General features: G+C 43.4%; 1 protein-coding gene across 2 annotated transcripts in view; it reads left to right on the top strand.

Moving 5' to 3' along the window:
• Window positions 1-10,369, top strand: part of ATP8A2 (ATPase phospholipid transporting 8A2) — a 334,991-nt gene extending 324,622 nt beyond the window's left edge. For both annotated transcript variants that reach the window (XM_050897554.1, XM_050897547.1), the window contains 2 exons: window positions 1,450-1,541; window positions 9,979-10,369. In XM_050897554.1, the coding sequence (XP_050753511.1) occupies window positions 1,450-1,541; window positions 9,979-10,076 (190 nt within the window). In that variant the 3' untranslated portion in view covers window positions 10,077-10,369. The remainder of the gene's footprint in view (window positions 1-1,449; window positions 1,542-9,978) is intronic.
• Window positions 10,370-17,258: the final 6,889 nt, after the last annotated feature.

Genomic DNA, 17,258 nt, shown 5'->3' with positions numbered 1-17,258 from the left:
AACAGAGGACTGTGAGCCTGGATATTACCCTAATGGACTATTAAGTGGAATATAAGCCTGCATGGCTGGATTACATATTATAGGCATCTCAGAGATTCTTTGGTTACTTTTTCGTTTGAAGTTAGCAAACTGCTTCAGTGAAAGGGAGTTGTTTGTTTAAAGCTGTTGTAAGCTTGTTGACAGCAGCAGCTGTGCTTGCTGGGATTTCCATTCCATATACCAAATGTATGTGAATTTGTAATCTAATCCAAGAAAGATATCCACGTTGGCATTCAGATGTGTATCCATGTTTGCAGCATAACCAGTGGAATTACTGCTTGTGAACAAAGATGTGAAAGAACAAGCAGACTGTGAAAATGGAAACACAGTGTAAATGTGGTGCAAATGGGATAAAGACACTGCAAGGAGCTGCACTAGCAAACAACCCTTCTGTGCACTGGCTCCATCTCAGTGTTAGGAACAAGGGTGAGATGGAAAAAAACAACCCAATTGCAGAGGAACTTTGAACAAAAATAGACTGTAATTTTTTTTTTTTTTTCAAAATAATCTGATATGTAACGCTTATTTGAGGCTCCAGTGCAATGAGATTTGGACACCTACATTATTTTAAAACCCTGTTGAACTTAGTGGGACTTGTATATGTAAGTGCTTTGAAAGGTCAGAATCTTAGCCATCACTTGTTAATTCTGGGCATAAAGTTCTTGATGAAATGGGTTGTGTTTTTAATAAAAATCAGAGCGGAGAGTATCTCTAATGATTTGTGTACATATGTTAAACTTATTGTAAGCATACTGTATTTTTCACCTTAAGTTTGTATTTTCACTTTCTGTAAATTCAGTAATAATTTTTCAGGCCTTTGACAGGAACTGTGTAAACCAAACGGGTTTTTAATCAAAAACTGGATAGAAAGTTTTCTTTCCAGTATGGGAGGCGAAAATGAGAGTGTTCTTTAGAGGACAGAATTAACTATAGGTCCCACCTTTGGTTGCTTCAGGCCATTTTGCAGGTGTGATAGAAGCCTTTTACCATATGCTAGGCCACAATGCTTTGCTCCTTCTCTCTAAGGCAGTTTGTGGGTGCCATGATTCATGTACATAATACTAAGGAGAAATCTCCTTTTTAATGTTCCGTATCGCTTGATGTCAGACTTCTGATATGGTTTGTAATAATCTATAGGCATTGGGCATTCAGAAATCACAATGATGGTAATATTAGGGATGGATTAACTAAATGTAAACTTATACAAAGTGGCCTTAGAAGGGAGGAGTTTTCATTATTAGAGAGTTCTCTTGATAATGTGTAGTTTAAAGAAAGAGAAGATTCTTTTTCATGGTACAACCATCTTAAATACTGACAACGTCAAAGCTGCCGAGTACTTTAAATACAGTTGACTTTTACCTTGAAATTATCTGGTTACTCACTGGTATATTTTTTTTTTCTCTCCCTCAGCGTGAACGAACGTGATCATTTGTTAAAAAGGCTCGGCAGGAAAACTCCTCCGAGCCTTTTCCGTGCTCATTCTGTCCAGCAAAGTGTATCACGTAAGTAGAAGATCATGTATGCATGTGTGTTTCACAGCAGTCAGTCCCAGATGAGTGAAGCAAAGGGTGATTATTTTTTCATTAAGTGTAGGTAGAGATAATCTAGCACAGAGGCTGAGCTGCGAAGCAAGACACATACATTTGGAAGTGGAATTAGTGTATTTGGCCCTAGGCAAATGGAGCTCAAATGTGGATAATTCCCTAGGATCCAATCAACAGGCCCAAATGACAAAATCCCAATACTGATAGTCTCAAGAATACTGTAAAATCAAAAACTCTGCAGGATAAAATAAATGTTGTGATAGAGCCTAGCTTAAATAGAAATGGTTTCTTTATGAAAAGTCATATTAGCTGTGGTTAGCTGAGAATACAGCGATATTTCAGGGATGCCATTTAGGGATTCTGTGTGTTTCTGATGAGGAAAGCCATGGCATGCAGAGCTGTCTCTCTCCTCTCCCTCTTTGTCCTCTGCTGGGAGAAGAGATGCAATGTCACATCTTGCTACTGTTGCTATTTGGCATAAATTGCATTTCTTGTTGGTGTAGAGGTCATCCATTTATTCATCTTCCTAGAGGAATGTGTGACAGGCTTGATCTGCTAGACCTGATGATTTTTGTCAGTGTTAGAAAGGCTTCCACAGTGTTAAAAATAATCTAACAGCTCTGTAGGCCAGGTACACTGAAGGACCATGCTGTCTTGAGGGACCAGGGAGTCCGGTTAACCCCTTCTAGTGGTAAAATGCAGTCTCTCTTGTGATTAAACTGGTGGTAAAAATATGCTCATCTTACGAAAGAAAATAGCCCCGCAGTGTGCACAGGGCAAGGAGCAGACACTCAGGATTTGGGTTTCGTATTGCCGTTGCAGTGAGAAGTGACACCCCTGACTGTTTAAGAATCCCAGGGAAGTCAAATCTCTTTGCTGGCTGTGTCGTCTTCTGTAGCAGAACTGTTGTTGTTTAGGCCATGGAGGCAGGGCTGGGATTTGAGAACCCAAATACCAGAGGTATTCCTATTTTCCACAGGGAGTTTGACTAGAAGGGGTGGAACAGTGACAGATCTGCTGGTCTTTGTCCTTCATAGAGCCGTTGCAAGGCCATCACCTTCAAGGGATGTAGGGTCTTTAGCAATCAATCCCATTGCTCCTGGGAACAGAGGCCGGTGTGCAGAGCAGACCTGTGGACCATGTGCTCCTGCCAGGATTTAATCCTTTGTGTCAAGGAGCCAGGGATGCTGACGGCAGCACAGCTTTGGGCATGCAAACACACTCTTTGAGGAGATTCCAAAGGTGATGATTGGCAGAAGAAATCTGTAAAATGCATAAATAAATTGCTGTCAAAGTAGTCTGCTGTAGAGACTTACCACAATGCAGAAGGGAGATACACCAGTGGTGACTAGTCAGACTTGATAAACGCTTTTAGTCTGGTAGAACACATCATCAGGTTGTTAGTAGGTGAATACCTATTGGAAAAGAAAAATGAGATATCAAAATAAACACTAATTTGGATAACCAGCTTCCCTATAAATGCAAATGATTAAGTGCTAAATGAGTCAGGCCAGTCAGGACAGGTTACAATCAGCCGTCTGTTTTTCACATGAATGTAAATTTTGATTGTGAAGCTGTTAGGATTGAAAGACGCTTTTTATGGTGTATCCATGACTCTTTAAAACTTCTGTCATCTCTTGTCAAATGTTATTTTCCAATATTGCATAGCTGCTATATGTACAAGGCCATGTGAAATCCAGGGAACATATGTGCTGTTTTCACAACCCTAAATTGTACAACTGTTTACTAAATGCTAGAAATCTTCAAAGCAAAGAGTTGATGAATAGGGCAGTAGCCTTGACATGCTGGGCCAATATCTTAAATCACACCGCAAGCGCTCTGTTTGAAGTCTTGAACTGTTCATATGTTTCCACCAGGCTCCAAGTTCTCAGCCTGTGAAGGCCACTTCTTCCAAAAATTGCTTGTGTGACTTCAACTCAGAATCTGACACTTGCGTATAAAGCAGGAAAATGGTTTGTTTAGTTAGAGCTGACAAAGGCTTAAGCAAATCAGTTGCCGTGATCCCAACAAGGAAGGAAAATGGGATTAAATTTCCTAGCATAGAATGTAAAGATGCAGTACTGGCTTGAGAGTCACTTTATTTTTTGACAACTGTTTCCAAATTTTTGGAGAGGAAACAATGCCTAAATAGCTTTCTTTCCAATGAGACGGAAAGGAGAGAAATCTCATGGGGAGTTTCCGGGCTACTGCTAGTGGTCTATGGTGGGAGGACAAAGATGACTGAGGTAAGTCTGCACAGCCCTGTACGAAAGGCAGAAGCTCACTCTGTGTGTTTTCTTAGCTCTCTGTTGGTGAGCCAGCCCCTCTCCAAAAGCATTAGCACAGCACAAGACCTTCAGGCAGGATGCATGGCTGGGGTGCTCCCGTATAGCACCAGGCTCTGGCAGATCCAGCCCCCAAAGTGAGGGCCAGAGCCACACAGCCAGTGCCATGCTAGTGCTGTACAGGAGTGCCAGCCAGGATTAATCTCTTAAAACGCCTCCTCATAGTAAGGAAACTGGCTAAGAGTGGCTGCCTTGGAGAGTAGCCCCTGTCCATCTGGAAGGATATGCCCTTAAAGTGGGTAAGACCTTCATGGCTGTTTTTCTTGCTCTGGCTTTGTTTTTTGTGTTCCTGAATCCTGTAGAGCTGTCAGAAGCATGAAAGAAATCTGTCTACTAGCTGTACTGTCAAAGATCATGTGGTTCCTTCCTACCAGTATAACTTCTGGGAAGCTTTGTGAAAAATTAAAAAAGCAAAAAAAAGTTCCTGTTGAATGGCATTGTCATGAGACTTTAGTGGAAGAGTTTTATACAGTTGTCAAGCCCATGTGCTAACATAAAACCATCTCAGTGAAATCTTGTAGGCAGTGGTGATGACGCTGGCCTCCAGGCTTGGTGTAGCTCCTGGTAAAGGTGCCTGGTGAAATCGGAGGTTGCCCGTTGCCATCTGCTTTCTAAAGCCTCACTCTTAAGAGTGAGCAGGAAATGCCACCAGGCTCCTCTCAGACATGTCTTTGGACCCTTCCCTTTAGTGTGCTGTGGGGCTCACGCTCGAGGGAAGGAGCAATAATGACTCCCAAAAGCTCTCCCTCTTGGAGGGTTTGCTGGCAATGAGGTTTTCTCCAGGTGAGCTTTCTCCAAGTCTTCATCCAAGTTCATGTCTTTTTTTTTGCTGTGACTTTGTGAAAGTAGCATCTCCTTTAGACAAGCTCTGTAGATACAAAAGATGGTTCTTGACCTCCCCTTTCCTCCTGCATGACTGACCTGTGTCACCTGTGCCCCCAGAGCCTCACCAGCAGGATGGGAAGGGTGATGCTCCTGACTTGCTCAGGTATCCTCGGACCTGTCCGTCTGTAAGGAAAGTCCCATAACATCCCTCTAGTGCAGTTTCCCTCATGTAATTCAGAATAGCCCCTGCCAGTGTTTAGTTGTCATTTGTCTCAGCATGCTCTTAAAAATAGAGCTGAATCGTGCTCTCGTTAAGCACTGCTTCAGCAGAACTCCCCCTGAAATGGAGAGAGCCGTGCCTGAATGAGGATTACTGCACTTGGCCCAGATTTCCTATGCTAGCAAAGAAAATCCCTCTTCCTTTTGACAGAGTATGGTGATTGCATAGAGTAATTGTGAATGCAGAGCGTATGGTTTGCACCTTATTAATCAATGCAGAAAAAGCACCTGTCATCTGAGGTTCATTTCACAGTATGGGGGCTGGCGAATAATAAATAATAATAATGTGTTCATGCTGAGGACTCTAATCCCACCATTTATTCTCCACTAGCAGGCACCTTCTTCCTCTCACTTTTCTGCTGGTGCATTTTGATTTGAAAAACAACAGGGTAGCTACTTGACATGCTTTTTAAACTCCATTTCCTCTTATCTTGCATGTGTTTGAAATATAATGTACATTCTGTATTTTTTCCAAGCTACATATTTGTTGACTGTCAAGTGGAGTTGCAATCTTTTAAAATCAACTTAAGAAAAAGAAATAGGAATAATTAGTTTAGAATTGATGCTGTGGCATCTGACTCTGTTTTCTACATGCAAATACCGGTAGGTTAGTATCTGGGACGAAAGAGATGGGACAATTTGTCAGGAATTCCTCTTGGGTCCTTTAGAAAACACAGACATAGTTTATCAGCAGAGAAATGAATGATTTCTGTAAAAATTAGTCAAAATGTTCAAGATTTAAAGCAGCCCTCACTTTCCCAGGATAAGTGGAAGAGGGTTGCCAGAGAAGTCAAAGCTGAGTTCACATTTACCAATTAAACAGTAAATGCTAACTGCAACATCATAGCAAATCTCCTTAAAAACTGTGCAGAACCAGACGTTTGGCCTGAGAGAGAATTTGGCTGGCCAAGTGATACTCTAACATTGATTTTTGTTGTGTCAGAGAGATTTTGGTATCTAAGAAGCAACATTTCCTAAAAGAGATGTTTTTAAAAAAAGCCCCTCCCATCCCCCCCAAACCCTAAAACTTAATTTTAGTGGATTTGAATCTGGGCATTTTTCTCCAAAGTCAAACAACATGATGGTAAAATGCATTTTATGCTTTGGACTATACTAAACCATGATACCACTGCATGTAGGAAATAGTGAAATGCTGCGGAAGGCAAGGTTTCTGACAGGCTTCCAGTGAGAACTGTGCTCTCGCTGGTTGGGCTAAACAAACCCCAGGACAGACAGTTCGGGTGTATCAGAGGAGCGTGCAAGGAGTAGGAGGCCTCTAAAATAAATCCCCGAAGTGACTAAAACTGTACGCAGTCCTTCCATGAGCAGATTTTCTGGAATAAAAAGAGCACTCTGGACCCTTTCTGGTCCTTGTTGTGGAAGCTGTTGCATGTGAGCGGGCTGTTGAGCTTGCACAGCGTTACAGTCTGCGTTCAAGACATGCGTGGAGATGGTTGCTCTAATCCAGCATTGCGCAGACCAGAATAGTCATTGCAGTGAACAGCAAAAGAGTGTGTTAAATTAGAAACCTAATGGGAGACTAGATTCTGATCTACTAATATAATATCAAAGCTTTAAAAAAACCCAACAGGATGCTTTTAAAATTCAGTAGGTTGCCTGATAATATCTGGTACGAGTGAAACCTTAGATTTGATGAGAACATGAATCTCCTCTTAACAAATGAGCCCTACTGATGGATATTCAAAAGCACGCCTTTCCTCCATTAATAGAAAGTCTCTGAGTGCAAAGGTCCTTCCTTCTGCGACGGCCGTGAGTGGGTTGTGCCCAGAAAGCCCCAAAGAAATGTGCTCCTTCCTTGGGCTGCTGCAGGACAGCTGAACAATGAGGGCCTTGTTCCCAGGGCAGGCTCATAGGTGTGGTTATAAAACTGGAGTTGGGGGAAAAGTTCAAACTTCCGAAAAGTTCCCTAGTAACTGGCAGATGGAAACTTTCATTGTTTTTGGATGGGGTCTGAAAATAGTGGAAATGTAGAGCTGCTTGGGGAGTGCGGATGGGACTCGAACATTCACAGTATTCTGACTCCACAAGGCACAGTCAGCTGCCTGAACAGCTTGAAGCTCAATTTTAATTGTAGTGTGAATAAAAAAATGTAATATGAACTCATCTTCCTGTATAGAGATCAACAGGAAAAGTTTTAAATAAACTGCCAAATGTTGAGCTTCAACTAAGTAGGACAGTGTGTAAGTATGGGGGTCACAGCCTTTCCCATGATGTACGCACAAAACCCTCATTGCTGATATTCCAGGAGGGATCAACATGAGGATGTAAGGATACCCCTGGTACTCTTAACCATTGATTGTCTTAGCCTGAAATTTTTTACCATGTTAAGGTGTTTTCTACTGGTGTGAGAGTGGTGAACGTATTTCTTTGCATTTTGCATTGGCTTTGCAGACTGCTTGGGTTGCCTGGCTGTTTATAGGCTTGTGCTAGCACTGGAAATAAGCAGGTCATGGGAAGATACCTGGGGTTGATGGGCTCCACACGCTCATGTGGTCAGTGCTGGATTTCCAGTAGTTATGGCAGTTGAAGATTCTACCGCACTGAATGATCTTACTGGAGAAGTAAATATAGCAAAGCCATCTTGATGCAGACCAGGTTATGGGGCATGGGCTTAAGCTTGCGGTCTTCAACCAAGTTGACTTTCCATTGAGAACTTAGCCAAAAAAGCTAACAGTGTGCTGGCCCTTAGTGTGGAACAAACCCACTGGAGGTATTTGTTTAAGTGTGAATCTACCCTTTTTTAAATGAAAGCCTGTTTTGTAAATCATATTTCCTTTGCAATTATCCAGCATGCACATACTTTTTTCCAAAAGACTCTTAGCATTTTGTGAATGTATTCTGTGAACCTTCAGCTAGAGGCAGGAAAAACCAACCTGTACCTCTGTAGCTGTATGTATATTGGCATGGAATTGCTCAGGGAAAATAAAATGGGATGCTGGGATGATCAGTACATAATCAAATGAAAGTTCATACTGTCCTGCAATCATTCAAAGAAGGAGATGTGACTGGAGTTAGTTCTGGATGATGTATTTCTGTTTGAATCCCCTCCATTTACTGGCAGAGATTTCCTACCGTGCTTGTGATTCAGGTCAGCTAGCTTGCTGATAGTGTGCTCCCCTGCTAAGGGAGCATGCGTTCTGCCTTAAGAGCTTGAATCTACAGCAAAGTCCCTTTGGCTTCAGGGGTGACATTTACCTGCATTCTGTGAGAGAGAAGACCCTCCACATTAAATGAACAGTGGTTATCCCTAGTGTTGTGAGACTCTCTTCCCAGCAGCTTACAGCTGTATAGGAGTTGCTGACCACCCTCTCTGTGCAGGCATCAGCCAGAGGAAAAGATCTAGGAGTGCTTGAGCATCTGTGCTTGGCTTACATGGTCCCAACTTGGTTGTCAAGGTGAAGGTTTAACAAGCCTCACTGAGGCGATACAGTTGATTTCTGGCCTTCTGGGCTTTTCCTGGCTACCAGCATCGGTCACCTGCTTCAAAGCAGGCTGCATTCAGGCCCATGGGGAGCAAGTTCAGTCTACAGCACCAAGCTGCTTAGGGGCCTCACAACCCTCCTGCCTTAAGAGGGTGTTCAGTCCCCTGTGTGTGCCTTTCTGTCACAGGGTCCCTCTGTGCTGTGCTCCAGCCTTATCTCACCTTGGTATCTGATCTAGGGGGGTGGAATATGCCTTGAGCCTGTTAAGGGAGGACTCCTGAAAGACATTTGCTAGGTCTCTAGGTAGTAATTGGGACATCCATCCTTATCTGATGCTGTGTCTTTCAGCCTGGGGTGAATCTGGGGCAGGATTTCAGAATTCACAAGCTCCTGCTTCCAGAGCTGCTCAGAGGAGGTGGAGAGTTGCCCATAGAGAGTTAGCCATGGTATCATTCTTGGGTTCTCCCAGGCAGTGTTCACACCTGCCAACTCTTGCCTGCTTTCCTACTACAAAGCATTATCTGGTTCTGTATAGCCTGTGACTTTCCTATTTCTCCATTTTTGTAACTATGCTAATCTGCCCTTCTTTCTGGTTACGCATTTACACCTGAAAATCACCCTTCCTTGGTGTCACAAAGTCTGTTGTCCTTTGCTATAGTTTTCCATTCAGAATTTTCTGTAGGGTCATGTCTGTTATAAATATTGTTTGGTGTTTCACCATGTTGGCCTGTTAGCCTTTGTGACTGTTTTACCAGTAACGTGGTGTTTTGCAGATGATGTCAGAAATGTCACTTGCCTTGTCCACAATATTTTAAAAGAAAACAGACACATAGTTATTTTCATCTGACTAATTTCTAGGGAGACCAAAGGATTGTGCTAGCTAGCAGGATTAACTTGTGCAAAACAGAGACCTCCAGAATATGTTTAAGTTTGCTCTATTCAAGGTATGGGTGACTGGCCAAGAGAATCGAGAGTTTCTCCGTGTGATTGGTCAGATGCCACCTGGAAACTTGTTAAAAAAAAAAAAAAAAAAAAAGATTCCTGAATGGAGTTAAGAGGAAGATGTGACTCAGATCCAGTTGTGGTCTAGACATTTCCATGTTCCTCCAGGGAAACTGCTGATATCAGGCAGACTATAGAGGAGTCGAGCCAAAATGCAAATCTCTACCTGTCTGTTAAGTCTTTAAAGAAGCTCTACCCCTATGGGAATACACATGGTGTCCAAATCAATCTGTAGCTTATTAGTCAGGTTAACTCAGAGGGCAGTGTTGACTGCGTACACTAACCTGGCCTGGGGAGGGGAGGTGGCAGCAGACATCCTTTCTGTGCCACGTGGGCAATGTAGTGCACAGCTGTAAATGTCAGAAGTGCAGCACAGAAATGAAGATTTTTGCAGTCTCAGTCATGTAACTGTAGTGATGCCTAAAACTGTTCCTAAAAATGGGCTGTGCCCTTAAGCTGGACTCCAGTGATTTATTTTTTTTTCTTCCTTTGCTTTTTCAGATGGGTATGCATTTTCTCAAGAAGAACACGGTGTTGTTTCCCAGTCGCAAGTTGTTCGATCCTACGATACAACCAAAAGGAGAGCAGAAATAGAATAAGTGGTTCTTCACTTGATGGGTGGTGGGAATAATGGGATTTGGATCAATGCATCCACTGTTAACACGTTCTTGACTAGGGTTGGCAGCAGCAGCCAAAACACCAGAGAACTCATTTCTGTGGCCTTAGCCAACAAGTTTCTGTATTCTCCCTGCAAACCTTGAGTACATATTGTGGGGGGAAATCATTGTTTGAATTCAGTCGCAAAGCTCTGCCTAAAGTTCTGTTTATGTTGTTATGAAGCATTTGACTGTGCTATGTGAGGTGTGAAATTAAAAACAATGTTTTACCACTATTTGAAACATCAGCATAAGGTTGTTCTGGGAGAAAAGTAGAAAATTTATGTTCCATGAGAAATAAGCCTTTGCTTAATTGGAGCGGGGTGCTGTGATTTCCTGTTTTGTTACACACAGACCAAGTGCACACGGCTGCATGGACACCTTACTCCCTCTAATATTCACTGTTTACTAATTTGGCTGAAATTTTTAACAGACAATTTGGCATAAAATTTTTGATTGCAACACAGTCTGTAGCTAAAAATGCTTATTTGCCGCCTTATGACAGAATAACACAAGATAGCAATGAATTACTTAGAATATTTCTTGCCCTCTTACAGGATTCATTAGGGCTCTATCTTCGCTTTCTAAAACCCAATTAATAGCTTACTCACAAAGCCAGTATGTGGAAGACAGCTCAGCAGGGCAGCTGTCTTGAGTGCATGGCATTGTGGACAAAGATGAACTCAAATAGGTGCCTCTTGGTAACTCTTCATGATGTATTTGGACATGCACTTCAGATGTGCTGGGATTTCCCTCCATGATCCCATTCCCACTTTAACAATAGAACAAAACAGTGAGAACTTAACTTAAAAGGTACAAGCTTGTCAGATGTTGAGAAAGATGATGTGCATCTGCACAGGAGACTGACACTGTAACCCTAAAGAAGCATTCCCCTGACCAGGTAGGATAGGCTTGCAAAGGAAAGTTAGGATGGGTTTGCACGCTTGCGTGCACACACGTGTACACACACAGAGCTGGTCATTGTGAAGAGAAGACCTGCTCTTTGTTCAGCCAAACCAGTCCCTCTTCTAGATCTGATTCATCACCAGGCTTCCCGACACACTTGGACCTGTGAGCCCTGGAAGGAATGCTGGCTCCACGGCCTCGCTGTGTCAGTGGGACAGGCAAGCTGCTGCATAGATTGGAATTTTGAAAAAAAGCAAAAACTGGGGCATAAGTTAAAGCTGAAAGAGCTCTTAGAAAGCTTATGCTGTCCTCCAGACGAGTTCTATTAATTTTAGTCACCAAGCCACGTTTCTGAATAGCATAAAGTAAATACTGCTGTGTTTTAGCCAGGTTTCATGGTTAATGTGTATACTACATCTGTGCGTTTAAAAAGTTGGTGTTGTTTTTTGCCCTATTGACTGTCATCCAGAACTTTTTATTGATTTAAATATATCCGAAAGTAATTTGAATATGAATATTTATGTTTATCAAGGAAAAGGAAAATGCCAGCCTGGCCCACTGGCTTGATCTTCCTTAAGGGTTGTGAGTAAATGCCAGCGCTCAAGTGTCATAGTTCAGTTCCCAGTGCCACCTTGGAGACTCGGAGTCCCTTTCCATGTTAAAAAGCAAATTTTGCTCCTGCAGCACCAGGCAGGGTTGCTCTTGGATTAGGCTGATGGCACAGAGGGAAAAGTCATCACCTTCTTTCTTGCAGTGCTAATGAGACAATTATGCAGTAAAGGAAACGTGCAAATAATTTTGCCATAGGCATGAATGTCAAGGGGCCAAGTGTGGGTGTATGTATTTTCTGGGAGATGAGTTTTGTTTAAAGGCATGAATACTAGTGCAGAGAATAAATAACGGGAGGGTAAACCTGATCCCAGGAGCTTTTACATCTTAATGCTGATCTAACCTGTTAAACACTTTCTTTTTTTTAGAAACAAAATCTATTTAGGAAATGTGTGGTGTAAGCCTGTCCTCAAAACTGCTAACTGTTTCTTCCTTTTGTAACAACACAAGGAAAATTAACTTCCCACCGAGACAAAGAGAGATCAGCTTAGTCTTTGTACTCTAAGCCACACACTAAACATTGGTATGTAAACAATTTGGAGGCTTTTCATGAGGATAGAGAAAAAAAACTTCTAAAAACCTCTCGATAATGAAGAAGGGCAAGTCAATGTGTTGAGCAGAGAATAGAAAGGATCTTGGAGTCTCTTCTGTTCTTAACTTAGTGCAACAAAATTTTACAGAACATAATGAGAGATGCTGGGGAGGAGCAGCTGTCATCTAATGTGATTTATTTTATTAGTGCAGACTATGGGCTGTATCATTTTGACCTCTCTGTAAATTGAGGTCAGTGTGTGTCACAAACACAAACCCTCCCTAGAGTGAATAGTGGCTTAGGTTGAGGTACGTGTGTTGGATGTCAGCTCAATGGGAATTACACATGGGGTTTGTCACAGGGCTATACAGTATGTGACACTGGGGCTAGCGGGTCAGACTTTATCATCACTGTAAGGCCTTAATCTCTAGCTGAGTTAATCCTGTAGAGCCTACCCAGGTCAAGACCTGGCATTCTTCTTGTTCTTTGGAGTCATTACAGGAATTAATGTATTGTAATATGCTGTAGCCTGACTGTTGGAGTTGCTTGTCTTGGTGAACGATGATGAGGTGTATTCTGGCGGTGTGTTAGCAAAAGGAGAATGGCAGCTGCTCTGCATCAACAGAATTCCTTGTTCCTTAACGCAAATGCATGTAGCAGTAACAACAAGCTTTGAAAGCGCTATGTGAAAGTGTTATCAACTAGACAGGGTATCGGAGCAGAAGGAGTGGGAGATTTCTGCTTGACTGTCCAGACTTAACTACCTAAGGTTGATCAGAAAAGGGTTTCTTTGGGCAGCTCTCTGCACTGACCAAATTGGTGGTGGGGGTTTTGAATATTCAGAAGGAAGTGGTGATTTTCCTGAATTAAACCTGGATCTGGTTGATTCTTTTTGTAACACCATAGTCGCTGCTTGCATAGAAGCTGCTGTTCCTTTAATGATTGCCTAGTAGCAAATTAAAGCCGGCAAGCAGGAGCCTGAGCTGAGCACTGCTGAGAAGTCTGTTGACATTTTCTTTTCTTGACAGAGCTTCAGGTCTTGCTGTAGGGAGCTAGCATGGGAAGTCAGTAATAACTTGTCAAGGAGAAATGGCGAATAACCAGTAAAAGTATCCGAGTCAAACTAAGCTGCTAATGTATCTAAAAATGTGTGTGGAGTTAACATGAACTATATGGGCTGTAAATTAAGATAACAGTCAAGCCTCGCTAATCTGCACTTCACTAGACCACACGCCTCTTAGTGCACGCCAGAAATGTGCACTCTCTTCCCCTGCCTCAGCCAGCAGCTAATAGCAGATGCTTCAGCGAAGTCTCCTCTTACCAAGATTACATTATTTTTACAGCATGTACTGGAGTGTGTTGGCTGGGAGACAGTCAATGCTCATAAAAAAAGAAGAGAAAGCTCGGGTGGACCAGAATAAGTGAAATGCAGGGACTGTGACATGGTCAGTGGCCACCCCAGGAGCTTGAGAGGTGCATGGTCCTTACGCTGTCCCTGTCCTGCAGGCTTAGTTTGCCCTTTTGGGCTAACTCACCAAATCTGCTGTTTTGCATTGCCTCCAGTCATCAGTGCAGACTAGTGATGCCCTATTTACATTCTCCCTTGGTTTTATAAATAATGACTTAATTTCATTTTTAAATACTCTGAGGACTGTACTTTTGCTGTTATGCCTCACAGCTCAAGTTTGAAGCAGAGCAGCCCTTGAGCGAGTGTTTACCCCCGAGAAGCACTTTGGATTTGTCAGATTTCTCCCTAGTTTTAAGGCACTGAGGATATTTTACCTTAGTTTTGGATCATCACACAGTATCAATGCCTTAAATTTCAGTCAGTTTGCAGGGAGACCTCTTTGTGTCTTGTTGCGTCTAACAGTAAATGGTGATGATATGAAAGATCTGATGGGTTGGAGGAGAATTTGGCTGTGTCTATGCTATACCTGATGCATCTGGGTAGCAGTTTGCTTCTGAAACATGGCACTGACCATGCATGTTCCTCAGTCTCCAGACAGTTGGGCTCCTTCTGTCCTATCAGGAAGGACCCTTGTACTCGTCTCTTCCAGAGTCTGTCTGTGCTGCAGCTCCACACCTCCTTGAGGATGCTGAGCACCAAGCAGATCAAGACCCTCCTCCCTACGTTGTACCTGCAGGGTCCCCTGGGCACAGCCCTGAGGCTGTCCCACAGGCAGCTGTTAGAGGCACAGCCAAAGTCCCTATCAAATGGGGAGAGTTTTGAATTCAAATCCAAGTGTTGTCCCTAGCCATAACTCATAATTGTCACTGCAGACAGTGTAAAGAGGTATACAAGAGATGATGACTCAGCAGGTTATGAATCTGATGACTGGACTTGTACATGGCCCATTCCCATCCCACCAGACAGGCCCTGTGTGAGCAACTGTGCCACTTGGTGAGTGAGTGCACAGGCAATGACACTTCTCTTTAGCCTGTTGCTTATTTGCAGCCACATCACTGTTCCTCAGAAGCCCTCTGTGCAGGAGCTCTGTCCCAGATCCCACTCTGAAGGGCGGCTCTCCAGCCAGGCTGAGAGGCAGCCCCGAGGAGCTGCCCATTCCGTAACATGGTGGCATGGTTGTCTTTGTATCAGATGGTGGCCAGTGGGACTCTCCCAGCAGCAGCAGGGGTAAAACAAGCTGCTCTAGGAGCACAGCCCTGCTTCTTTGGAAATGACCTGTTAGTGCTGATGAGGTTGGGCCTTTGACATGACCTGAGCTTTCAGATGGATGGTTTCTAGAGCTTATTCTTCGTGGTGCTGAGCATTCTGGGTTGACTGCAAGCAATTCCTGTTAGACTAGTGAAACATGCTTTTACCCATTTTCTGTACCGTACATGAAAGGCTCAGTGCTTTGTTTGGTGAAACCATACATGTTGATTATTTTCTTAGAGCTTTCTTCTCCTGTGTGGCATTGGGCAAGTCTCCTTGGTTTGATTACACAGTTAACACAGCCCTGTTCCCATTTTATTTTTACTCGTCTTATGATATTGCTTACACTGACTTCTCAGAACTAAATAGCTCCAGGACGGAGAGAGCTCAGATCCTCTTGCCTGAAAGCTTCATTATCCTCCAGATACCCAAGAGAGCCTCCACTGCCCTTCAGTGCCTGTGACCAGAGTTGTGTGTCTGGAGAATACCACAGGACAGGTCAGTACAATAGATGACAACAAAAGAAATCCACATGGGTGCAGAGAATAACTCTTTACATACCTTTTCATACCTAGCAGCAAGATTAATGGATGCTTTGAGCCTTGTTTGCAAATGAAAACCAGAAAGTGCCCTGTGCTGCTTAGCCACACAAGTGAACCGCAAAGGTGATCGCTTCTCGGTGACCTGCAGCCTGGCCAGGTTTATCTGGCCGGGAACATGCTCTAGGATGGGCTGTCTGGAGGGGTGAAGGGACTGGGAAATGAAATAGCTTGGCCGAGACCACTGCTGCTGTTAGAGGCGAGGGAGGGGAGGGATTCCTCAGTCTTTCCTGAAGAGCTGTGATAAAGCTTACTTCTCCAGTTCCTTCCTGCAGCTCTGGGAAGGGAGGAAGAGAGCTGTGTTGTGAGCTTGGAAAGCTCTGTTTTCTCCTGAAGCTGAGATTTCTCTGGCACCAAGCTGAGTCCTGGGCTTGGAGAAAGGGAACGTGTCCCTGCTAGCAGCCCCCTTGCTTGGCGTCCCTTGGCTCTAGCAGGTGGTTTTCTGGGTTATGACAGATGGCTAAATTGTTTAGTGGCTGCTGTTTGCCTCATGGACCCATAGGAATTGAGCACTGAAATGATTTCAGTCCTGACAGGGAATGTCTTTCACAGAGAGTTAATGAGACTTCTCCTTGGGTGTTGCTTCTGGGCAGGTTCCCATCCCCCAGGCCGGCGGAAGGGGCTTGTTAATCTGGGGACCTGGGTCTTTTTGTGATAGAGTGTGAAGCAAAGGGGTTGTTTTATTTGGATTCATGGCTTGCTCGTTTGTGGTGTGGACAGAAGGTAAAATAGATTAGTGCTGGTGTTTCTCCAAAACCTTCCTTTATGTATGAAGAAGGTGAGACAAGTTCTCCTGAAGTCTGCCACAAGGGGATCATTCACCCTCAGCATCTCTGTAACTACTAAAGAGAAATAGAAGTGGGTAAATGACAAATTCTGTGTGGGCAAGCCCAGCTCTGGGCAGTCACACAGAAGTCTAATGATGAAGAAAAGACTAATATATTGCCAAACTGTCACTGTGCGTAGCCGGGAGGTCAGCACCCTTGAAATTATGGAGTGATGAAGCCAAGGGAAAAAGCCAACATTAACAGAAAGACGTGATTGTTTTAAATTCTGACCACCTTACTGGGTGGCTTCCCTGCGAAGATGTTCCAGATGTTGTCTTGGCATAAATTAATCAATTTCAAAACAACTGCAGGGTTTCTTAGAAAACATGGAATTTAACAGACAGTGTATATGCTCTGCTTTGCCCTTCTGGTTGATAGTTTGATTCAGGAAGGGAATGCAGGCACTTGCTGTTCTTACCGTCAAGAGCTCTTAGACTGGAAAGTTGCTCAAAGTTGTTTCTCAACTCTTTTTAAATAAAAAAAAAGGGGGGGGCTCCAGATAATATAAAGCAATGAGGCAGCCAGACCCTCTAGGACTGTGTGTGCATGTGTGTGTTGGAAGAGTCGTCTGACTTGAAAACCTCCCCCTGTCCCTCCTCCTGCCCCCGAAGTGCAGCCCATTGCGCTGGGAGGTCAAATATTCAGCGGCTTGAGTGACAGGATCTTTAACAGCATCTTTTTCATCAGCGAGCCAAGTCATGTGCGCGCTTGTCTGTCATATCTGTACTTGAATTGCTTAAATATTGTTTCAGATGGGGAGGTTTTAATCTGGATATGCAGACAGGAGTAATGCTGTGGGGGGATGTTTAATTGGCTCCCAGCAGAGCAGCAGTGGTGTGTGGGTTTTTTCCTCTAGAAGTGTTACCATTTTCACGTCCTATTAATGTCCTCTGGTAGTTTAAATACAGCATCGCATTACAGTGGAGTTTGTTTCCCTCCCAGACTGAATACAAATGAAGGTCATTTACTTGTATTTTTAGAAGGTTCGGAAAACTT

The sequence above is a fragment of the Gymnogyps californianus genome, chromosome 1 (assembly GCF_018139145.2).
Source record: "Gymnogyps californianus isolate 813 chromosome 1, ASM1813914v2, whole genome shotgun sequence".
Classification (NCBI taxonomy): domain Eukaryota; kingdom Metazoa; phylum Chordata; class Aves; order Accipitriformes; family Cathartidae; genus Gymnogyps; species Gymnogyps californianus.
This window is presented reverse-complemented; position numbering and strand designations above follow the sequence as displayed.